The following is a 20,092-nucleotide window of genomic DNA, read 5'->3' on the forward strand; positions in this document are numbered from 1 at the left end:
GAAAGGTCTGATTTTTAAAATTTTTTTAGAAAAAAATTAATTTATCTAGAATTCTAGGATATTGGGTGATTTCAAGACATTATTAACCAAAGATTTCCTATCTGTGCCTAACTGTTCTACTTTCTGAAAGTTCAGATAGGACTTAAACACAAGGGTCACAGCTAGTGACCTCTCACTTTTAAAATGGGGAAGTTTGGGGATAGTGGCCCAAACCTGCAAAGGATTTTTTTTTCATTTTTATTGAGAATAGGAAAAAAAAAAGTTTCCGCCTCCTCCCAGCCTCCCATTTCCCTCCCCCTCCTCCCACCCTTCTCCCCCTCTCCCCACTCTTCTCCCCTCCCCCCACTCCTGCTCCATTCATATAGCAGATGTGCCTTTTTTTAAGGTTGTATGTTGATCAGGGTTACTACTGCTGTGATGAAACCCATGATCATGCAACTTACAAAAGAAAGCATTTAACTGAGGCCTTGCTTACAATTTCAGAGGGTTAGTTCATTATCATCATGACAGGAAACATGACTCTGAGAGCTTACATCTGATCTGTAAGTTGTAAGCAAAGAGAAAGCAAGACTAGGCCTGGCATAGACTTTCAGAAGTTCAGCCCCAGTGACATACTTCCTCCAACAAGGCCACACCTCTTAATCTTTCCCAAATAGTTCCTTCAACTTCAGAACAAGCATTCAAATATATGAGCCTATGGGAGCCATTTTCATTGAAACTACCATAGGTTATATGTATATTTCTTGGGATAAGCTTTAATAATCTGGTGAGTTCTGGAGCTGCCTCCTCAGATCTTACCAGCCAGCCCTGTCAGACCTGTGCATTGTGTAGTTAGAGGCCTAGGGCCTGTACTAGACCAAGTTACGTAACATAAGACAGTACGTGAAGGGTTTTTGTTTTGTTTTATTATTTATTTTCATAGTAAAATTTGAGTTTTAGCTGATTTGGTCAGGAAGGAGATTTGGCAAGCTTTTGACACATATGTACTAAAATGAGCCTCCATCAATTGTGGTTACTGTGTGCCCTGCATTTCATCATCTTCACAGCATCCTCACAAAGTATGTGCTATCTTCCTCACTGTAGTGGTGGAGCTGGACTTACTTGGCCTTTAAGAATAAGCCTTGAGCCGGGCGGTGGTGGCGCACGCCTTTAATCCCAGCACTCGGGAGGCGGATCTCTGTGAGTTCGAGACCAGCCTGGTCTACAAGAGCTAGTTCCAGGACAGGCTCCAAAACCACAGAGAAACCCTGTCTCGAAAACCAAAAAAAAAAAAAAAAAAAAGAATAAGCCTTGAGGTTTTTCAGTAGAGAGCAATACACTAGGATTCAGAACTCCTTCTTACTGTAACCACTGTGGAGGAAGGTAAAGGCATTTTGATTAGGGACCAAGGAGAACTGGAAGTGGAGGTGCATGAAATGTGGAAGCAAGTCGATGAGTTCATCATGTGAAACATCCAGGTTGGCAGGTGTGAGAGGCAGATGAGTCCAGGACAGTGAGGCGCTGGCGGCTGGCTGCTTAGCTGCAGGCTGAGACTTTTCAAGGAAAGGTACTGCAGCGTGGTGCAAAAGGATGGGGGAGGGAGGATAGAAGCGCGGGGTATTAATTAGAACTAAATGAGACTCGAAAGAAGCAGGCATCTGAGGACACTCCCAAGTGCTCCCTACTCATTGGAAACACCCCGGGTTGGACCATGGTTTGGAAGTGGTATTTTTAGACATGACTCTGATTTCCATTTGTGTCTCCTGTTTCGTCTTTCCACGGAGAGTAGTGAACGTTCATTTCCGTAAATGTCAGGACTGCTTTCTTGTTTTACTTGATTGGCACATCAGACTGTTCATGTGCTCAGTGCTTATTTTGTTTCACGTACATCATGGCTATGTGCCCACAACCTAAAAATGTGAAAGGGAAAACATTTGCCAAGTAAAACTGGTAGGACAACAGAATTTAAAAGATTCCTCTTGGTCGCTTGTTGTGAGATTGAGCACCACAGATCAGAAATTTGCTTTCTTGGAAAACTGGTCATTTCACAGAAGAAAACATGTTGCTTCCAAAACTTAGGTGTTCATGTTACTCTAAGGTCACTTGCTTAAAATATTCTGATTTAGCTTTTGAAAATTGTCAGGGACATGGAAACATTTGTGCTAATGTTTGTGTTGTACATAGCATCCCAAATTTATTTATTTATTTATTTTGAGAAGTCCTAGTCTGCCAGGGGTTAATCAGGGCAGCTGTGGTGGTCTATGAGCACCAGCACTGACAGCATCTGCCAGAGAATAGGTGTCTTCCAAGGATGTGTTTGGGTGGTGATGGCATCTCACAGCAGGACTCTAGACTCCCCCACTTTCTGCAAGAGCCTTTCTATTTTATATAAGGTATTTGTTTTGTTCAGGATTGCATGGAAGTACTAACTTAAAAAATAAGTACCTGAAAAATGAATATATAGTTATTCCTTCCTAGTACATACAGAGACTAAGTCCCAAAGCAGGAATATGTGTTTTCTGCACCTCTTTTTTTTTTTTTTTAAAGATTTATTTATTTATTATGTATACAACATTCTGCCTCAATGTATGCCCGCACGCCAGAGGAGGGCGCCAGATCTCAGTACAGATGGTTGTGAGCCACCATGTGGTTGCTGGAAATTGAACTCAGGACCTCCGGAAGAGCAGTCAGTGCTCTTAACCTCTGAGCCATCTCTCCAGCCCTTTCTGCACCTCTTTGATAGATGCCTCGGAGTGACCATTTGTGTTATTTAACATTTTATGGCCACGGAAATACTCTTTAGCCCTATTCCAGAGAAAATTGGAGCTGTTAAAAGTCTTGGCTGTTCACTTCAGTTACTATTCCTTACACTTAAAGAGAACCATGTGGTCAAGGATTTGCCTGGTCTGAGAGGTAGACTCCTCTTCCCATTGGAAGCTCAGGTTTCTACCTGTTTTCTTCCTGAGTATATCTGAGCAGTTTAAGCCTTCGGAGGTCTCTTGCCTTGCCTTAAATCTGGTAATCATGGGCGGTGGTGGCGCACGCCTTTAATCTCAGCACTTGGGCGACAGAGGCAGGTGGATCTTGACAGCCTGGTCTATAGGATGAGTTCCAGGACAGGTTCGAAAGCTACAGAGAAACCCTGTCTTGAAAAAACAACAACAAAAAAATGTGGTATTTATAACATTCAGCTCAACTATATAAGGTAGCATAAACAGATAGATCATAATGTCCCAGCCCTGCAATGCTATTTTACTTTCTGCATTGCTTTGACTAAATACAGACCTGCCAAGAGGCAACTTAAAGAAGGAATTTATTTTGCCTCATGGTCCGTCATGGCAAAGAAGCAATAAAGAGCAGGCATTTCTGTGATAGTAGGAGCATGTATCTGGGGCTCCATTTTAGTAGAACAAGAACCAGTGATGGAAAAAGAAGCAGAGCCAGGTTGTAAGTCTCATGGCCCATCCTCAACAGCCACTCTCTCCAATGAAGCCCTACCTCCAAAGGCTCTGCATCCCCCCAGAACAGTGCTACCTACCATCTTGGGATCAAGCATTCAAACCCAAGCCTATGAGGACAGTTCACATCCAAACCATAGCACACCTTTCTTAGAGCCACTAGCAGCCCACCATCTATTGAATAAATCCTTTTTTTTTTGAGGTAGTTTGAACTAGATGATTCATTGGTATTAAGGCACCAGTAGAGCATGTTAGAGTTAGACAAACCAGTGTCTGAGCCATTGTTCGTCCACTTATGGCTATGTGATATTGAAAACATACTTGACTAAATCGGGCTTTGCCTTTTTATTGTTATTTGGAGGATCCTGGACAGTGATGTCTAAAATGTACTTGCTAGTAGGATTTGATTTCTTATCATTTTTTTTTCTTCGAGACAGGGTTTCTTTGTAGCTTTAGAGCCTGTCCTGGAACTAGCTCTTGTAGACCAGGCTGGCCGCCCAGCTGGTTTCTTAGCATTTATTTGTACCAACTCTTGCCAGGACTTTAGGGCATAGTTCAGAAAGATATAATCAGCCCCCCACCAGTGAGTTATTGGTGGAAAACAGCTGCAGGGTGTAGAAGCTCTCCATCCCCCTGTCCTTACACATGGATAGACTTGTTATTATTTCCTAAGTAAAACAGCAATTATTTATATAGGCCTTATGTTATTGTTACATAGTATTAGATATTATATGATAATAATGAGTTAAAGCATATGGAATGTATAGAGATGTATGCAAATACTGTATAGCATTTTACATTAGTGACTTGAGCATGTGTAGATTTAACTATTCAGAGACCCAATATCCCACAGGTCTCAAGAGATAAATAAATGCATCTCCCTTGACCAAGTCAGGATTTTTCTGGGACTCACTTTGTAAACCGTGCCGGCATTGAACTTGGAGATCTGCCTGCCTCTGCCCTGAGTGCTGGGATTAAAGTGTGTACCACCATCCCCAGCTTGAAGGTGGCTTTTTTATGAAGAGTCCCCAGTAATCAGCTGTACAATGAGAAAGTATCTTGGGAGATGGTAAAGATTGTACAGACCATCTTTTTAGTGTTGTATGCTCTATAAGCACTTAGACTCATGCCTTGTTGGCATGTTCAAGAGATGTACAAGCTGTGTACATGTTACTACAGCTTTACCTGTGGAGTTTCTAGCTTGCCATCAGTTAGCATTAACAAGTAGGGATTCTGGGATTTTAAAGCCAGGCTGTTTGATGACTTGGAATGTCCTATGTCTGCTACACTGTGATTCTGTCAAAAAGCTGTTGTCACCAGAAGGTCACACTCAGAGGGTTGTGAGGAATACTGGGGACAGTGTTCCAGATCAGCTTGGTTGGTGGTGGTGTGATTCAGGGAAGGGACTCAGGACCCTAGATCTCCCTTACTCATCTGTCTGTTCCATGCATCTGGTCATTGTATTTCCTGAAGAGTTCTGGGCTCTTTCTCTGTGAGACAGAGATAGTCACATGAAGAGCTTCACCTCAACCCAGAGCACCTTTGGGACTGTGAACACTGGATCACTCTTCTCCCAGACCAGAGACAGGTACAGGCCAAAGGAGGGTCTTTCAGTGACCCCCCCCCCTTTTGAGTACCCTTTTTTGTCAGTGCTATTCTAGGTGCTAGGAATTCGGAGCTTAACCACATGTGAACACCCCTGCTGTGGCAGGAGTGGCATGTCAGATGCTGTAATGCCACACAGTCCACGGCAGAGAAGCCACGAGCTGTCCTTGATAGTCAGAAGAAACAAGTACCTCTGCAACCACAGGACAGCAGATTGCATACCTGGCTTGGCTAGGACCACCCAAGAAAGGAGGAACCATAAATGTCTGACTGAGTTTGGTGTTTGTTTTGGTTTTTTGAGATAAGGTTTCTTTGTGTAGCCTTGACTGTCCTGGACTAGCTCTGTAGACCAGGCTGGCCTCTACCTACCAAGCACTGGGATTAAAGGTGTGTGCCACCATTGCCCAGCTGGTGTTTGTGAAGTTTTAGTTGAAGAAACAATACCTCATAATCCAGAGTTTTTGCTTAGTCTTGTGGGCACAGGGTTAAAATAAGGTGGCATCAAAATCCTATTTGGAGAGTGCTTTGGCAGACTTTCAGAGTAGAATGGGAAAGGAAGTCCAGTTACTGATGTGAGAGATACAGAAATGCTGAAGGCCAGAGCTCAGGCAATAGTTGTAAAAAGGGTCAGCCTCCAGAACTTTCCTGAAATGGAATTCCAGTTAGTAACTGATTTTATTTGTGAAAAGGTTGAGTGACTCAAAATTGTTATTTGAGATTTTTTTTCTCCCTTATTTTATAAAAATTTGCAATCCAAATGCTGAAGATTTTCCTTCGTGGCAGGTTTCAGGAGGCAGCCTCAGTACACTTGCCAAATCTTGCCAGCCTGAGCTTTACAAATGGGTAAACATTTCTCTTTCTTTTTGGCTGACATCTCATTTCCTTTCTCTTCTATTCTGAAATTATTACAGCCATCTTTGTACTTCAAGGAACTGACATTATTCTCCCAGTAAATGAATAATCAAATAAAGGAGACCACTAATTATGGTGGCCCTCCAGGGTCATTTTAGGTATGGCATGGTGGTGAGTGTGAACTTTGATTGTGGCGCTGGAGCAGCATGTGCACCTGTGCTAGTTTGTCAGTAGGGCAGCACATTAGATTTGGAAGAATCGTTCCTTTCTCTGGCTGTCCTTGAAAGGTAGCCTGGTCATCACTTATCTGATGCTCCTTTCTAACATGGGCACGTCTGATCTTTGTAGCAGCAGCAGCCTTTGGAAGATGAGGTCATTAGGCAGATCACAATAGAGGAGGTCTCATTCTCATTGCAAAAACCGCACCCTACCGTACACAATTCTTGGAGGTAGAATGTGTTACGTGATTTACCCAGGATCCTAGGCGCACCCTGGGTTCGACTTATTTCTCTAGACTAATCCAGTTCCCAGCCTGAAGTCTAAGCATTCACTGCATTAATCAGACTTGCTGGAATGATCACATGGTTTTCTAGCTGCCTCCCCTGTTAGCTGCCGCTTGTCAGCAGCTGGCGGAGCTGGAGGCTGCAGGCCCCTGTCTGCAGAGAGCCTTTTACTTCAGAATATTAGGGGGTGTGGAAACCTCATTTCTTCTTTCCTTCACTTTGCACCATCTGACTGACTAAATGGTTGTCCTCCGTACCAAAAAGGCTGTCATACAATCCAAGGAAATTGCCTCTGACTAGGTCATGTTTGCATTTGAAGAATTCAGGTATGTTCTGGGTTTTCTCTCAGTCTGATGCTGGGTTTTTGTTCTCTCTAGGTTTTTGCTGTGTAATGACTGCTTAGGCTCTGGCTGGTTCTACACACAAAAAGGGATTCATTCTTGTCTGCATTTGGTGCGGTTTTATCAAGGTGGTGAGGTTCAGGGATGTTTACTGCATGGAAGTGCAGCATGGATAATTGGTTTGATCTTGTGTAAATTTGTGGAGGATCCCACCTTGTGCATCCTGCAAGCTGTTCTTGCTGGTATAGAGTTATGAATACAGAATAGCAACTGTGTGTCCAGAATGAGTCTTTTGCTATCTTTTGTTTTCTTCCTTTGTCAAACTCATGCAGTCTAATGCTGCTTTACAAAAAAAAGAGAACCGTAGTGGCTACGGTGAAAAATTCTGCAAAGGGATCTGCATGACTGGCTTGGATTTGGCTCTGGTTTCCTGTTATTAAAGCGGCAGCTAGGCTGCTTTCTGGGATGTGCTTGACAACGTTTAACTGGGTGCTTCTTTCCGGGGCTCTTCTGCTGTTGTCATCATTAGTGTTTCAGATTAGATCCTTTGTGACTTCTTCCTTCTGCTCCTCCATCTCTTCCCGAGGAAGCTATCCCTGAGTCTGAATGTAGGAAGGGATGTGCCAACAGAGATAGTGTCTAAGAAATGAGAATAAAGGAGGCAGAACAGAGGCGTTCAGATCTTTCTCTGCCCTTTTCTATGGACAAGTATATATGTGGGTCTGTGCCTGACAGCTCCTTCTTTTTGCCAGTGGAATTCCTATGTGGCTTAGAACTGGGAGTAAATACCACATTGACTGGCAGAGAGGGTGATTGTGCGGCACCTCAGCTTTTCTTTGACAGGCCTTTTTTTGTTCCTTCTGAATGTTACTGCAATACACATTGAACCTGTAAGAGAAGAGCCAGCCAACCCAGAGAGCAGATGGGAGATCATTAGAAAGTAAGCTGCAAAGAGTTGTCTCCACCCTTTGCTCTAAACTTGATGCCTTGGGTTCCAGAAGTTATCCTTTGTTTCAGAGCATGTGTCTGCATTATTCTGAATGGAGTGGACTTGTGGTAAGGAAAGCCTTTCCATGTGGCAACAGCCCTGATGATATGAGACCTGTGTCCTTTCAGAGTGACCATGCTCGGTGCTTTAGAATAGCTTCCTTAGGGAACTATTTATGTAGTGTCTGGTGTGATGTAGTAGATGCACACTTAAGGGATGAATCAGGAATCCTGGGTTCTGGTCTTGTTTTCAAGATCAGCCTTGCTATGTAGGAGTCACTTAAGCTCTGGTCTAGTAAGATGAGTCAGCATGTAAAGGTGCTTACAGCTATGACTGAGAGTCAGAGTTTGAATCCTTTCACATGGTGGAAGGCGATAACTGACTCCTACAAGTTGTCTTTTGATCTCCACACACATGTGCACATGTAAATAAATGTAATAACATTTTTAAGAGCTATAGAAGTTCTATAAATTGTAGAAATGAGAGTGGACCCTACTGGTTCATATATTTGGACGCATGGTCTCCTGTTGGCCCCACATTAGGAAGTGTGGCTTTGTTGGAAGAGGCGTGCCATTGGGGGTGGGCTTTGAGGTTTCAAAAGCCCACTCCATTCTCTTAATTAATGCCATTCTATTAGCTGTCTCTCTCTTCTCTCTTCCTCATTGTTGTGTCTCAAGATGTAAGTTCTCAGCTACTGCTTCAGTGCCATGCTTTTCTGCTGCCATGATTCCCACCCTGGGGGTCATAGATTTACTGTCTGAAACTGTAAGCCCCCAATAAACTTTTCTTTTTTAATTGCTTTGGTCATAGTGTCTTATCACAGCAATAGGAAAATAACTAAGATAGCTGTGGTATTGTGAAGCTCAGATTTTGTTGTTAGCATTTTTTCTGAATGGAGTCAGCCTTTAATGCCTCTTTGAGCAGAGTTTAGAGTTTTGATTTGTGGTTAAGGAGGAAGGATATAGAGCAACAAAGTTGTTCTCACTGTGATAGACTCTGACCCCAAAGCCAAGAAAGACTTGGTGAAAGGGGGTTAAAGTCTTCTACTCGGATTAACTGAGAAAATGGCATTATGGGAAGTAGACTAGAAATGGGAGTTTGTTATTCCCTGCTTCAGGATTCTGCCTAAATTGGCAGCAAAGAATCTTGATAGATACAGCTGCACACTACTTTAGTACCGTACAGACAGATGACATTCTCTAGTCCAGGAGCTGTGTACCTGAGAGCCAGATGATGGTGGTGGGATGCCCTTGGAACTAGAGAGGAGGGTGGCACCCTAGTTTTAATAACTTCCTGGGTAATTTTGGTACTACAGGTTTAGGGACCAGACTTTCAGATCCATTGAGTTAGGAAAAGCAGACAGATCCAGAGATGAGAAATTCAAGGCAAAGGCAGTGAGGGGGCACAGAAGACATCATGAGCAGAGAAGCAGTTCAAGTTCAGCCCTTCCTTAGCATCTACATTTTGATGGTTCTAGAACTCCCCTCAGGACACCGTACATGAAATGAAGGATTATGTGCAATTTACTTATGCTTCTCACCCTGAATGCTGTAAATCACCTTTAGGTTACTAATGGTGCCAAATACATGTAAATGTTGTATATGTTGCTATACTATATTCCCCAAAGACTAATGCCAAGAAACCAGCCTGTACAGATACAGACTCTTCCACATCTTTTCTTCTCTTTCTTTTTCTCTTTTCTCTATTTTTCTTTCCTCCTTTTTGTTTGTTTTTGAGGCAGGGTCTCATTGAGCCCAGGTTGACCTCAAACTTGCTATATAGCCAAGATGATCTTGAACTCTGATGTTCCTGCCTGTCTCTCAAGTTCTTAGATTGTAGCCTTGTGCCACCACGCCCAGCTTCCTATATCTTTGGAGTGAGCTTGGTTGAATCCTTAGATAACTCGCTATACAAGTGGTGCTTAAGAGGCTCAACTATGGCCAGGTCAGTTTGACACACAGCCCCTCCTCTGTAGAGGTCTTGATGAACAGTGGTTTATAATCCTGCTACTGCTGCATATTACCTCCATGGGCCTAGCAAGTCTCTAGATCTTTCTTTGTGTCAACTTTCTCATCTGGACAATGGGGATGGCCATTATTACCAGAAAAATCTCTGCTGTTGTCAGCATGAAATGGGATAATATAATTTACAAATTATATCAGTCATTTCTACATGAAGATGAAGGGAGAAGAGGATATTGGGGGCACAATGGCCACTTCCATCTCAAAAAAGGAATCTAATTTTGATAGAAAAGGTTTGCATGCCATCACTCTTTATTGAGAGCTTTGGTGAATCCTGTCTTTCTTAAATGTTCTTTCCATGCTTCTTAACACTGCTTGACATACAGGAGAGCTGTACTTAGCAATCAACACATTTTAGCTAACCAGGATTCTGAGAGGAATAAAAGCAAGCAAGCCATGTGGTTAACTCAGTGCCCTCCTGAGACTTATGCTGTGGTATATGCTGGACCAGAAGAACATTCTGAACAGCTGGTTGCTGACCTGACAGTGCTAAGAAGTGTCTCAGCCCAACACCAATGTGCGGGAGCACATAAGGAATTTACTGCTGCTTGCACCCTACACCCAGAGTTACAAGATCCTAAAAGCCGGAGAGGTGACTGGCATTTCCCAAGGGTTATAGAATTTTTTTTTCCCACCATGGAACTATAACACCAGGCATGCTGCTGTAGCTTGCTGTTGTGGTAAACATGGGTCATTTGAATTTGGCCCTTTTAATTTTGATTTTCAATGATACTAGAGTGTTTTTGACTTCAAAAACCATTTTAGAGATCTAAGTAAAGTGCTTGCTGAACACTAATGGACCTGGGTTTGAATACCCCAGAACCGTGGAAACCCAAGTGTGGTAGCACACACCTGTAATCCTGGTGTTCCTACAGACAATAGGACCTGGATACAGGGGCATTTCCACAAGCTTCACAGACCTCTGTTTCTTAGAACCCTTAGTACGTGATGATTCTGATTTATTTCCAGAAGGTACCCTGTATACCAGTTCCAAGGTGTAAAACCCTGTTGGAATGTTTCAGTCATGTGGGGACTTACTATTTTGAGTCTGTTTTGGTTCTGTTTCATAGAATGATTGAGGTTCAAACTCCAACTGACTTCTTTTTCTTTATTCTAACTTAAATATGGTCTTGGGAAATGTTATAGTTTTTTTTTCCTGGCCTTGTATTGGAATATTGACATGGGCCAAAAGGAGTAAGCTCAGAAAAGACATGAAGTTTGTAAGCCTGAAGCACCCATGCAAATGTCAAGAGCCAGAGTTTGGTCCTTTCCATTTCAGGACTGCTGTCATGTGGTGAGTGAGTGGACCAGTACTTAAGTGGTTGGCTGCGCAGTGCTGAGGAATTACATTTCAGGTGAGGTTAAGGGAGAAGCAAGCTGGGTAGTGAAAGGAAAGAGGAAAAAACATCAACAGATGCTGCCAGTCACCTCTTACATGATAATCTCAATCCATTTAGGACCTTATCATTGAAGACAAGAGTATGACCCAGACGAAGTCTGGACACATCTGCTTGCTTGGCATCAGTGTGGGAAGCTTGATAAGTACTTCACATTTAGCACTGCTAACAGCTCTTCTACTCTTTCTCAAACCTGTTCTTTCTAGAGTCACCCCAGTCCAGCCAGTGCCCACTCCTTTTCCTTATTCTTCCATCTCATCTTGTCAGCTCTCTCTCAGAATGTACCCAGCCATTCCTATTGCTAGTCTAGACTGCATTGCAGCCTTGTCTTTCAGGCTTCCTGCCTTGTTCCTGTAGTCATACCCATTTTTCCTTTTGAAATTTAAACTCAAGTCATGTCACTGTGCTACTCTAACCTCGCTGAATGGGAGAGCCCTGACTCCCATGATGCCCTGCATGTTTTGGTCAGCATGTCTTGATAGTGTCCACATTTCACCTCCAACAACACTCCAACGGCCTTTGCCACTCCAACCACACCAGCCATACCAGCATTATGGTGTTTATATTGTCCCTCTCCTCCCTGAAGATGCTGCCTACACTCTATCTTCTCTCTAGGCCTGCACTCAAGTGTTGCCTGGAGTCTCTTTTAAAAGCCTCCATTGTGGGCCCTCCCCTTCTTTCTCCTTTGCTTTATTGTCCTTTAACAACATCTGTATATTCTAGATGTTGATTTTATATGTCAGCTATTTCCCTAGTGCTCTTGTATGTCATAGTTTCTAAGTGTGTTAATGAATGAAGGAAATGAGAATAGAATTTGTTAGGTAATTTGCATGAAGTTACACAACAGTTAGAGGGATGCCTGGTCAGTTTCATGTTTTGTCTGTCTGCAGTAACATTTTGTGAATCCACCTTAGCAATGAACAGAACCCTCAGAGACTCTTCTGGGATCCCAGGATATGTCATGGTGCCTGTCACATATTCCATAGTTGTAAAAAGGGATAGGGCAGAGGAAGAACAGAGGATCCCCTAGATAGAGTGAGTGATTGACTCTCTGCTTCCGACAGGCTTTTATGCCTCCATCTCTGCACAGTGACTGGGGCAAAGTGGTCATGCCATGATTGATTTTTGTAGACTTGTCTATACAGAAGCATGAGTGCTTCAAGTCAAGGGGTTATCTCAACACTTGTCACCACCACTCCTCTGGAGATATTCCTTATCTGCTGGCAGGATTTGAATTAGGCCACAGGTCCTGTGAGGTTTACTCTTTGATTTCCTAGAGCCTTTTCAGGTTCATAACCACGTGGGTCTTTAGAGGTGACAGTAGGAGAGCACCTGGTTGGAGGAAATCAGCACAGAATGGGAAGTTAGGAGTGAAGAAATGGACTGGGAACAAGAAGCACAGTTGATCTTCACTGATGCCACAGTTTTGTTAGTGTCTGACAAGCCACAAGCAAAACAAACAAGTTAGCTGCCAGGATGCTAAAGCAGAACGTACCCGTCTGCCTCCACATTACAGTTAATGGTGAATCTACTCAACCGAGGCAGTGCTGTGGGTTTGCCACCCAGAGACTGACATCCAGTGCTTTCAGGAGAAACAGATGTTGTGGCTGTGAGAAGTCATCCTCACCTTGCTACCTGTCTTTTTAAATCAAGCTTTTGGGGGAGGGGAGGTCATGTGTAGAAGGACTCATGTGTGTGATGAAGTGTTGCTATGCTTGCATTTCGTATTTGGGGTGTTAATGATGTGCTTAGCTGGCTCAGATACTGCTGGTAGTGGCCCACTCCTTGCTTAAGGTGTTGTAGTCTCTTATGTTAAGAACAAAATAACTGAGGGGACAGAACAAAACCCATTACCTGAAGAAGTGAGGTGATTTGACCTGAGTCCCAGCACATTCTAACACACCACGGTGGAGCCATGTGGCTCTTGGCAGTGACGCAGAGTGTAGAAGTTGATCCTGTTGCACAGGATCTACAAACTCTGGGAGTAGCTTTTTGGAGGTGGGAAGTTAGGGGGTCTTTCTGCTCTTACAGTTAACATTCATTCACCTGACATTTCTTGAAAAGCTACCAAATAGAAGCCATAGTTGAAAATGGAAAATATGAACATGTCTTCCAGAACTTATGTCCTCAAGAGCTGCTGAACACAACATGCCAAAAGCTTGGGATGAGGAAGCCAAGGGTGAGAATACCATCTTGGAAATCTGAACTGGAAGAGAATGGCAACCCTCGAGGAGGAGGTATCTCCTGGAGTGAACCCCTGGATCAGTAGCATGAGTTGTGGGGTTGGTGGGTAGGAATTCTGAGGACTGTTGGTAGAGTGTAGGAGCTTACTGTGGGAAGCAGAGGAAGGAGCTGGGTGCAGTGTGTGCCCCCCCCCCCCCGCCATGTTTTGGCCAAGAAAACCTAAGGACAGACTTATATTTTGATGTGTGACCATGTCTGTGGTGATTTTGCTGTGTCCTGCAGAGGGCACCCCAAGGAAGTGATGTAAGTTTTTTGTGCTCTAATTTCCCTGTCTTTAAATGTGACTGTTACCTGCTGCAAGAGTTATTGTGCTTAAATGAGACTTCTCATAGAAAGCATCTACGAAAGTGCCTGGAATTTCGAAGACACTTTAATAAATGAATAAATCTGCATTTACTGAAAGCAGGGCATTTCGTCAGATCCTTTTCTTGACTTTGAATTTTACTGGAGAGAGGAAAAAGGCCAACATATTGTACAGACAGTATTTCCCATCTCTTCCTACCCACTGAGAGTTGAGACTTAAAATGCTAAAAATCAGCCCCTAGAAGATGATCCTGTTTGCAACTGAAGCATTTATAACAAAGTGAAATAAATATGGTGTGATTAATCAGGGAAGAGCTGGGGTCTTTGCTTGGCTAGCATATAGACTCCCTTGTCACTGCTGTTGACAAATGAATTGTGTTTTCTGGCTAAGGTAATTTGACCAGAGACCAGCACCAAGTGTCAACCTTCCCTGAGCCCCTGTATCGTCTCTTATGTCCAGAGCTTGATAATAAACAAATGCACCAGACAGTAGTATGTGCATTCTGTTCCACTGAAAGGAGAGCAGCCAAAGTAAGACTTCAGCGATGAGAACGTGCCAGCAAAATGGGTTGTTATAGCTTTAATAAGGTGTATATGGGTCTTAAAAGGAGCTATAGAAGAACTTTAAAGAGTGACTTTAACTCGAGAATCTTTGTACAGGTTTAAGATTGGGGTGGGGTAAGTGGGAAAGATTACAATCAAATATGGCCACTCCTCAAACCCCTTAAGAGACAGGAAAATTACTGCAATTTTGAGGCCAACCTGGTCTATAGCAAGTTCTGAGCCAACAACAGACACTTAGTAAAACTCCATCTCAAAACACAACAGCATTGTACTCAGTGGAATGCCTTTCCCTGGAGAGAGGACACATTCACAGACAAATACACCTCAGAACAGTCTCAGCACTGGGAGATAAGGACTCAGTATCTTTACATTCTGTTCCCCTTTGTCTTCAAGTGTGGGTACAATGGCTGCAGTGGATTAAGTTCTTGTCAACCTTACCAAACTTCTGGACTGGGACATCTGTGAGGATCAGATTCCTGGTGTGAACAATGTGTGGGTCAGCTTATTCTTACCCATGACTGAAAAGTTAAAGGCAGCTTCCTTCAAAGACAGGCAAGAATGGAGTGAATGGGTCCTCCTGTTTTGGGGACAGTCCTTCCCAGCATATAATGCAGAACTCTGTTCATTGCTGGTACAGCTTCTCATTTTCTACACATAAAGCCCTTTGTGGTCTTTCTGCCCTTTCTCTTGAAGCTCAACTTGCAGAAGTTTAGCTACTGTGCTCCAGAAAACTGCTTGAGCAGCAGGCTTGATGGTGTACACTTAGAGTTCCATCCCTGGGGAAACTGAGGCCAGCCCGGCCTACTGGACTACACAGGCAGGCCCATCTTGGAGGCTGGGGGTAGGAGATCTGCTTTGGCTGTGGGTCTGTGTGTGCTGCCTTGCTCCATGTCGAAACCCTTGTTTTTCTGTTGATGACATCCCTCTAAATCCTCTTCCTCAGATGCTTTTCCAACCTCTGTGCCCCATGTTCTCTTCTTTTCTGAATTCCTATATAACACTTAAGAGATCTAATCCATAATCTACTATTTAATGTTTCTTAACTAGGCAGAAGGTGACCAGAAGATGGGAACAACACTTCTTATGCTTGCATCCCAGCACACTTAACAGAGCTGGGTAGTCTTGGCTTCCCAGTACTTGCTGTATTCCTGTTTTTCTTCTTTAATTTACTGCCACATTTGAATCATTGTTGCAGACCAGAATGAAAAATGACAGGAAAGGGGACAGGTACTGCCATTTGGATGTCTCATTTTTAAACATGAAAGTCTTTGAGGAGTTTGATAAAGCCATTGAACTTAATAAAAGCAAGATCTGTTTGTTGTAGTTGAGCAGAATTTGTCCAAGTAACAAGAGCAGGAAGTGTGTGATAGGTTTTAACAGTTCTAGGAATAGACAAAATGTTTGAGTTGTAAAAATTCATGTGGCTTTAAAAGTCCTTATTTATTTATTTTGACTTTTTGAGACAGGGTCCCAGTAGCCCAGACTGATCTTGAACTCTCACGTAGCCAAGGCTAGCCTTGAAATCCTGATCTTCCTGCCTGCATTCCTGAGTGCTGGGATCACAGGTGTGCACACCACTCTCAATTGAAAGCCCTTATATATTTAAACATAGTTCCTGATTCTTCTATATTCAAACAGAATAACAGTGCAGGTGTGCACGAGCTAGTTATTGTGTCTGATTTTCACTGTAGTCTATGAGTAGAAAGCAGGGATTCTAGTGTTTGGGTACATTGTGACCATTTTACCTCCCAGGTACCTAAAGTTTGGAGAACTTAGGTTACATCTTAGACTCTCACTGGGTACTGCTAGTGCTAGAATTTGAATCTTTATAAATACACGCACAAAGAACCTAGTGAGGAAGTTGCTGTTACTGTCACACTCATTTTATGAAAGAACTGAGGCATACCCTGGTTAGATGGCTCGTCCTGCAGCAGATAGCTGCTGTTTGAACACAGGAACACTTGATTCTGGGAGCTCTGCTTTGGCTGCTGTACTCTGGCCTTTCTGGAGGCTTTGGGAGAAAGAGTTCTGGTGGTCATGTTGAAAGGAACTGTAAATCCCAGTCCACTGGAAAAAGACAATATGCAGTATCAGGAAGGCTCTGAGAAGATCTACTAAGGGTAGACACTTTGCTTCCTGAATTTCCCAAGTATCCTCGGAAGGAATCTCTTGCTTAACAATTTGGAACTGGGCTGGAGAGATGGCTCAGTGGTTAAGAGCATTGCCTGCTCTTCCCAAAGGTCCCGAGTTCAATTCCCAGCAACCACATGGTGGCTCACAACCATCTGTAATGAGGTCTGGTGGTGCCCTCTTCTGGCCTGCAAGCATACACACAGAAAGAATATTGTATACATAATAAATAATAAATAAATATTTAAAAAAAAACAATTTGGAATTTATGCTCAAGTACTGCTGTAGTAAAAAGAGAATCCTGGCATGGAACGTAAAAGAATGTTTAGGAGAGAGAAAAAAATACATAAGTCAAAATGCCTAACTGGAAGGAGTCCAAAGTGTGTAATATCAAATATCCCATTGGAATGTGGGTTCAGAGTTGTAGTTTATATAATTTGGGGAAAATCACTTATTCTTTTACTGAGGTGTATGCATCATTTAGATTATATATCCAAAAATGCTTTGTAAACAGAAAAGCTCAAGATCTTTTTCAAAATTGTCATTTTCCAAGCTCGCATTGTCATAATAACTAGGACAGAACCTCCAGCTCTTAGAAGGACTAGAGTTTGAGACTTAGGATACAATTTAGTAGGAGAGCACTTGCCTAACAATGAGCCCCCTGGGGGGCGGTTGAATGGAAAGATTCTACCTCTCTAGGTTCTCTATCTGGCATGTTAGAGCTGAAATTTTTTTTAATTTTTATTTTTATTGAGCTCTACATTTTTCTCTGCTCCCCTCCCTACCTCTCCCCTCCCCCTCAACCCTTTCCCAAGGTCCCCATGCTCCCAATTTACTCAGGAGATCTTGTCTTTTTTACTTCCCATGTAGATTAGATCTATGTATGTCTCTCTCAGGGTCCTCATTGTTGTCCTGGTTCTCTGGGATTGTGATTTAAACATAGAGCTGAAATTTTTTTAAATAAAACTTTCTTGTGAATTCCTTCCTTCCTTCCTTCCTTCCTTCCTTCCTTCCTTCCTTCCTTCCTTTCTTCCTTCCTTCCTTCCTTCCTTCTTTTTTAAAGACAGGTCTCTATTGAGCAGCTCTGGATGTGGCTGCTATTTGTGTAGATTGCGTAGACCAAGCTGGCCTTGAACTCAGTGAAATCTATCTACTTGCATCTGACTCCCAAGCACAGGGATTAATGGTGCTTGTCACCATACCCAGTTTGAATTAGTTTCTAGTTTGTGTCTTGCTTGGTTTTGTTTTGGGGGAGTTTAATGGAGTTCAACCAGAGGTCATGTTTTTTTCCTTCACTTTATTATACTCCCCTTTGGATTTCTAAGTGAGTTCACTTTTTGTTTTTCTGACACATCTCTGGCAGAAAGTGTTTCTTTGGATAATTCCAAAATGCTAATTTATTTATTCACTTATTTATTTATGCTTGTTTGTTTTGTTTAGTTTTGTTTTGTTGAGACAGGGTTTCTCTGTGTAGCTTGGGTGACTGTCCTGGAACTAGCTCTTGTAGACCATGACCTCACTCATGGAGATCCACCTGCCTCTGCCTCCTGAGTGCAATAAGGCATGTGCCACTATCACCTGGCTCCAAAATGTTAAATTTCATTCACTAGTGTATTGGGCTTTTTTTTAATCTTCATTTTTTTTATTCTGCTCACTCCCTCAAATGTGGCCATCTGTTTTTTGTTTTGTTTTTTGCTATTTTTAAAGGAATTTCTAGTATGTCGTCCTGTTGATGTAATCACTCTAAATGTCTCTATGATAAAGTCTGGCTCGTGTGAAGGAAAGGATGGAAAACCTGCTGCTCCTTTGCATGCCAGAGCAGTTTCTACGGACAGGGAGGGAGGTGGGAGTGTTTTTACTCTTGGTTACTAGACCCTTTATCCTGCACATGAATTTAAGGTCATTCCAATACATGAAGTATAGCACAAAAGATACTTTTTAAAAAGTATCTGAAATAAGCTTTGCCTCATCTGTTTGTCTGTTAGGACAGTGTTTTTTCTATACAGCTGCTGTGTTTGTCCAGCAGCTGTTTGGAGAGGAGAAACTTGGTGGTAAGGACCTAGTGTCCTCTGTCCTTTGTGATCCAGGCTTGTCCTCTGGCTCCTGGGAACCTGAGACTTTAACCCCACTCTGTGGCATTAGTATGGACTAAATTGTGTTCCTTCAAATTAACAAGTTGGAGCTCTAGTCCCAGTTGAACTTACTTTAGGCCTTTAAGAAGATAAGGTTAGAGGCTGGAAAGATGACTTAGCAGTTAAGAGCACAGGCTGCTCTCTCAGAAGACCCCAGGTTCAATTCCCAGTACCCACATGGCAGCTCACAGCTGTCTGTAACTCCAGTTCTAGAGGATCTGACACCCTCATATAGACATCATGTAAGCAAAACACCAATGCACCTTTAAAAAAATAAGGTTAATTGTTGTAGTAGGGATGGAGCCCTAGTCCAATATGACTAGAGTCCTGTGAGAAGAGGAGGGCAGCAGAACACTCATGAACAGAGAAGAGAGAAGGCGACTGCCTGTCTGCCTGGAAGAGTGGAGTCCAGAGAAAGTTGCCTTGTGGTGATGTGAGGTGCAGCCACAGTATAAATAGCTACAGAACAGGGATTGTCACTCAGGCCAAGAAAGACTTTGCTAGCAGTGGCCCTCACTCTGCTTGAGGCCTGGCTTCCTGTCCTGCTCCTCCAGGCAGAGGTTAGTCTCCTTCTCTCATACTCAAGAGCACTCTGCCCCAACCTGTTTCTGTGCTTACCATGCCTCCTGTCAGCCCCCACTTTTAAATGAGGAGCTGCTGTTAGGAGCTTGTCATGAATCCAGGACTGGAATGAGTGCAGCATGTGTGGCAGCCCCCCAGGGGTGGTTTTCTGGGAAGCGCTGGCAGGGTGAAGGAGCAAGAACAGTGCTCTACAGATTATGTTTTGAGAACAGCACTGAGTTTTCACTTCCTTGAAGTAGAATGTCATGGTCTCCTGAGGGACTTCCAGTGAGTGGGGGAAGTACTGGGTACAGTTTCCCAGGCATGGTCTTCATTCAGAGTTAGATGTTAGTGATATAGAAGAATATACCTTCTGTTGACTCAGCCAAGATCTGTATTTTAAAAAATACTATTTAATTAACGCTATGCCTAGTGAGTTAGAAGTTGATGGCAGTTGAGAAAACAAACCTTCCAAGGGCCAAAACTTGACCACAGTTGGTAGGCTAGTAGTAGATTAGGACTAGAACTTTCTTTTGGTTCCACTGTGGTGGTAGGTTCTTTCTTTGGCCTCCATCCTGACAGACATGACAGCGAGAAAAAGCATCAGTAATCAGTTCTGTCAAAAAAACAAAACAAAACAAAAAAAAACCTCTATCCTGGCCACACAGTAGGTTTGAGGTAAAAAGAAAAACTTAAAATCTTAAAAAGTTACCATAACTGCTAAGCCGGGACAAACCAAATGCACCAGATTTGAGGCCACCTGTTCCTGTTCCACGTGGGCAGAACGTGCAGCTCTGTTGGACTTGCAGCCAAAGAGCAGAAGCCATGGCCAGAGGTGAACCTCCACCTCTTCTCATTCTTTGTATCATAAAATCTTTGCTGCTGGGGCTCTTAGTCCCAAACAATATTGCTGTCATAACCTGATAAGCAAGACTGACCCTGCTTCCACTGTGTTTGTTCCTTGGCTAATTAATTTGGGGGACCCGCCCAAACCTGCCTGCTGGCAGGATCTCA

The 20,092-nt window shown here is 43.0% G+C and overlaps 1 protein-coding gene across 4 annotated transcripts in view; it reads left to right on the forward strand.

Annotated features, from left to right (window-relative positions):
* Positions 1-20,092, forward strand: part of Evl (Enah/Vasp-like) — a 152,417-nt gene that overhangs the window by 39,785 nt on the left and 92,540 nt on the right. The window contains exons 1-2 of one of the 4 annotated variants that reach the window (XM_050154732.1): positions 6,709-6,723; positions 13,261-13,381. The exons of 1 other annotated variant lie outside the window; for it this stretch is intronic. Coding sequence is in view for 2 of the 3 variants with exons in the window: in XM_050154734.1 (XP_050010691.1) it covers positions 6,701-6,723 (23 nt within the window). In the remaining variant the exon portion in view is untranslated. Of the gene's footprint in view, positions 1-6,462; positions 6,724-13,260; positions 13,382-20,092 lie in introns of those variants that run through there. 2 more of the 4 variants (XM_050154734.1, XM_050154729.1) reach the window with 2 other exon arrangements.

Source organism: Alexandromys fortis, unplaced genomic scaffold (assembly GCF_014885135.2).
Source record: "Alexandromys fortis isolate MF-2015 unplaced genomic scaffold, M_Fortis_MF-2015_v1.1 scaffold_91, whole genome shotgun sequence".
NCBI classification, from domain to species: domain Eukaryota; kingdom Metazoa; phylum Chordata; class Mammalia; order Rodentia; family Cricetidae; genus Alexandromys; species Alexandromys fortis.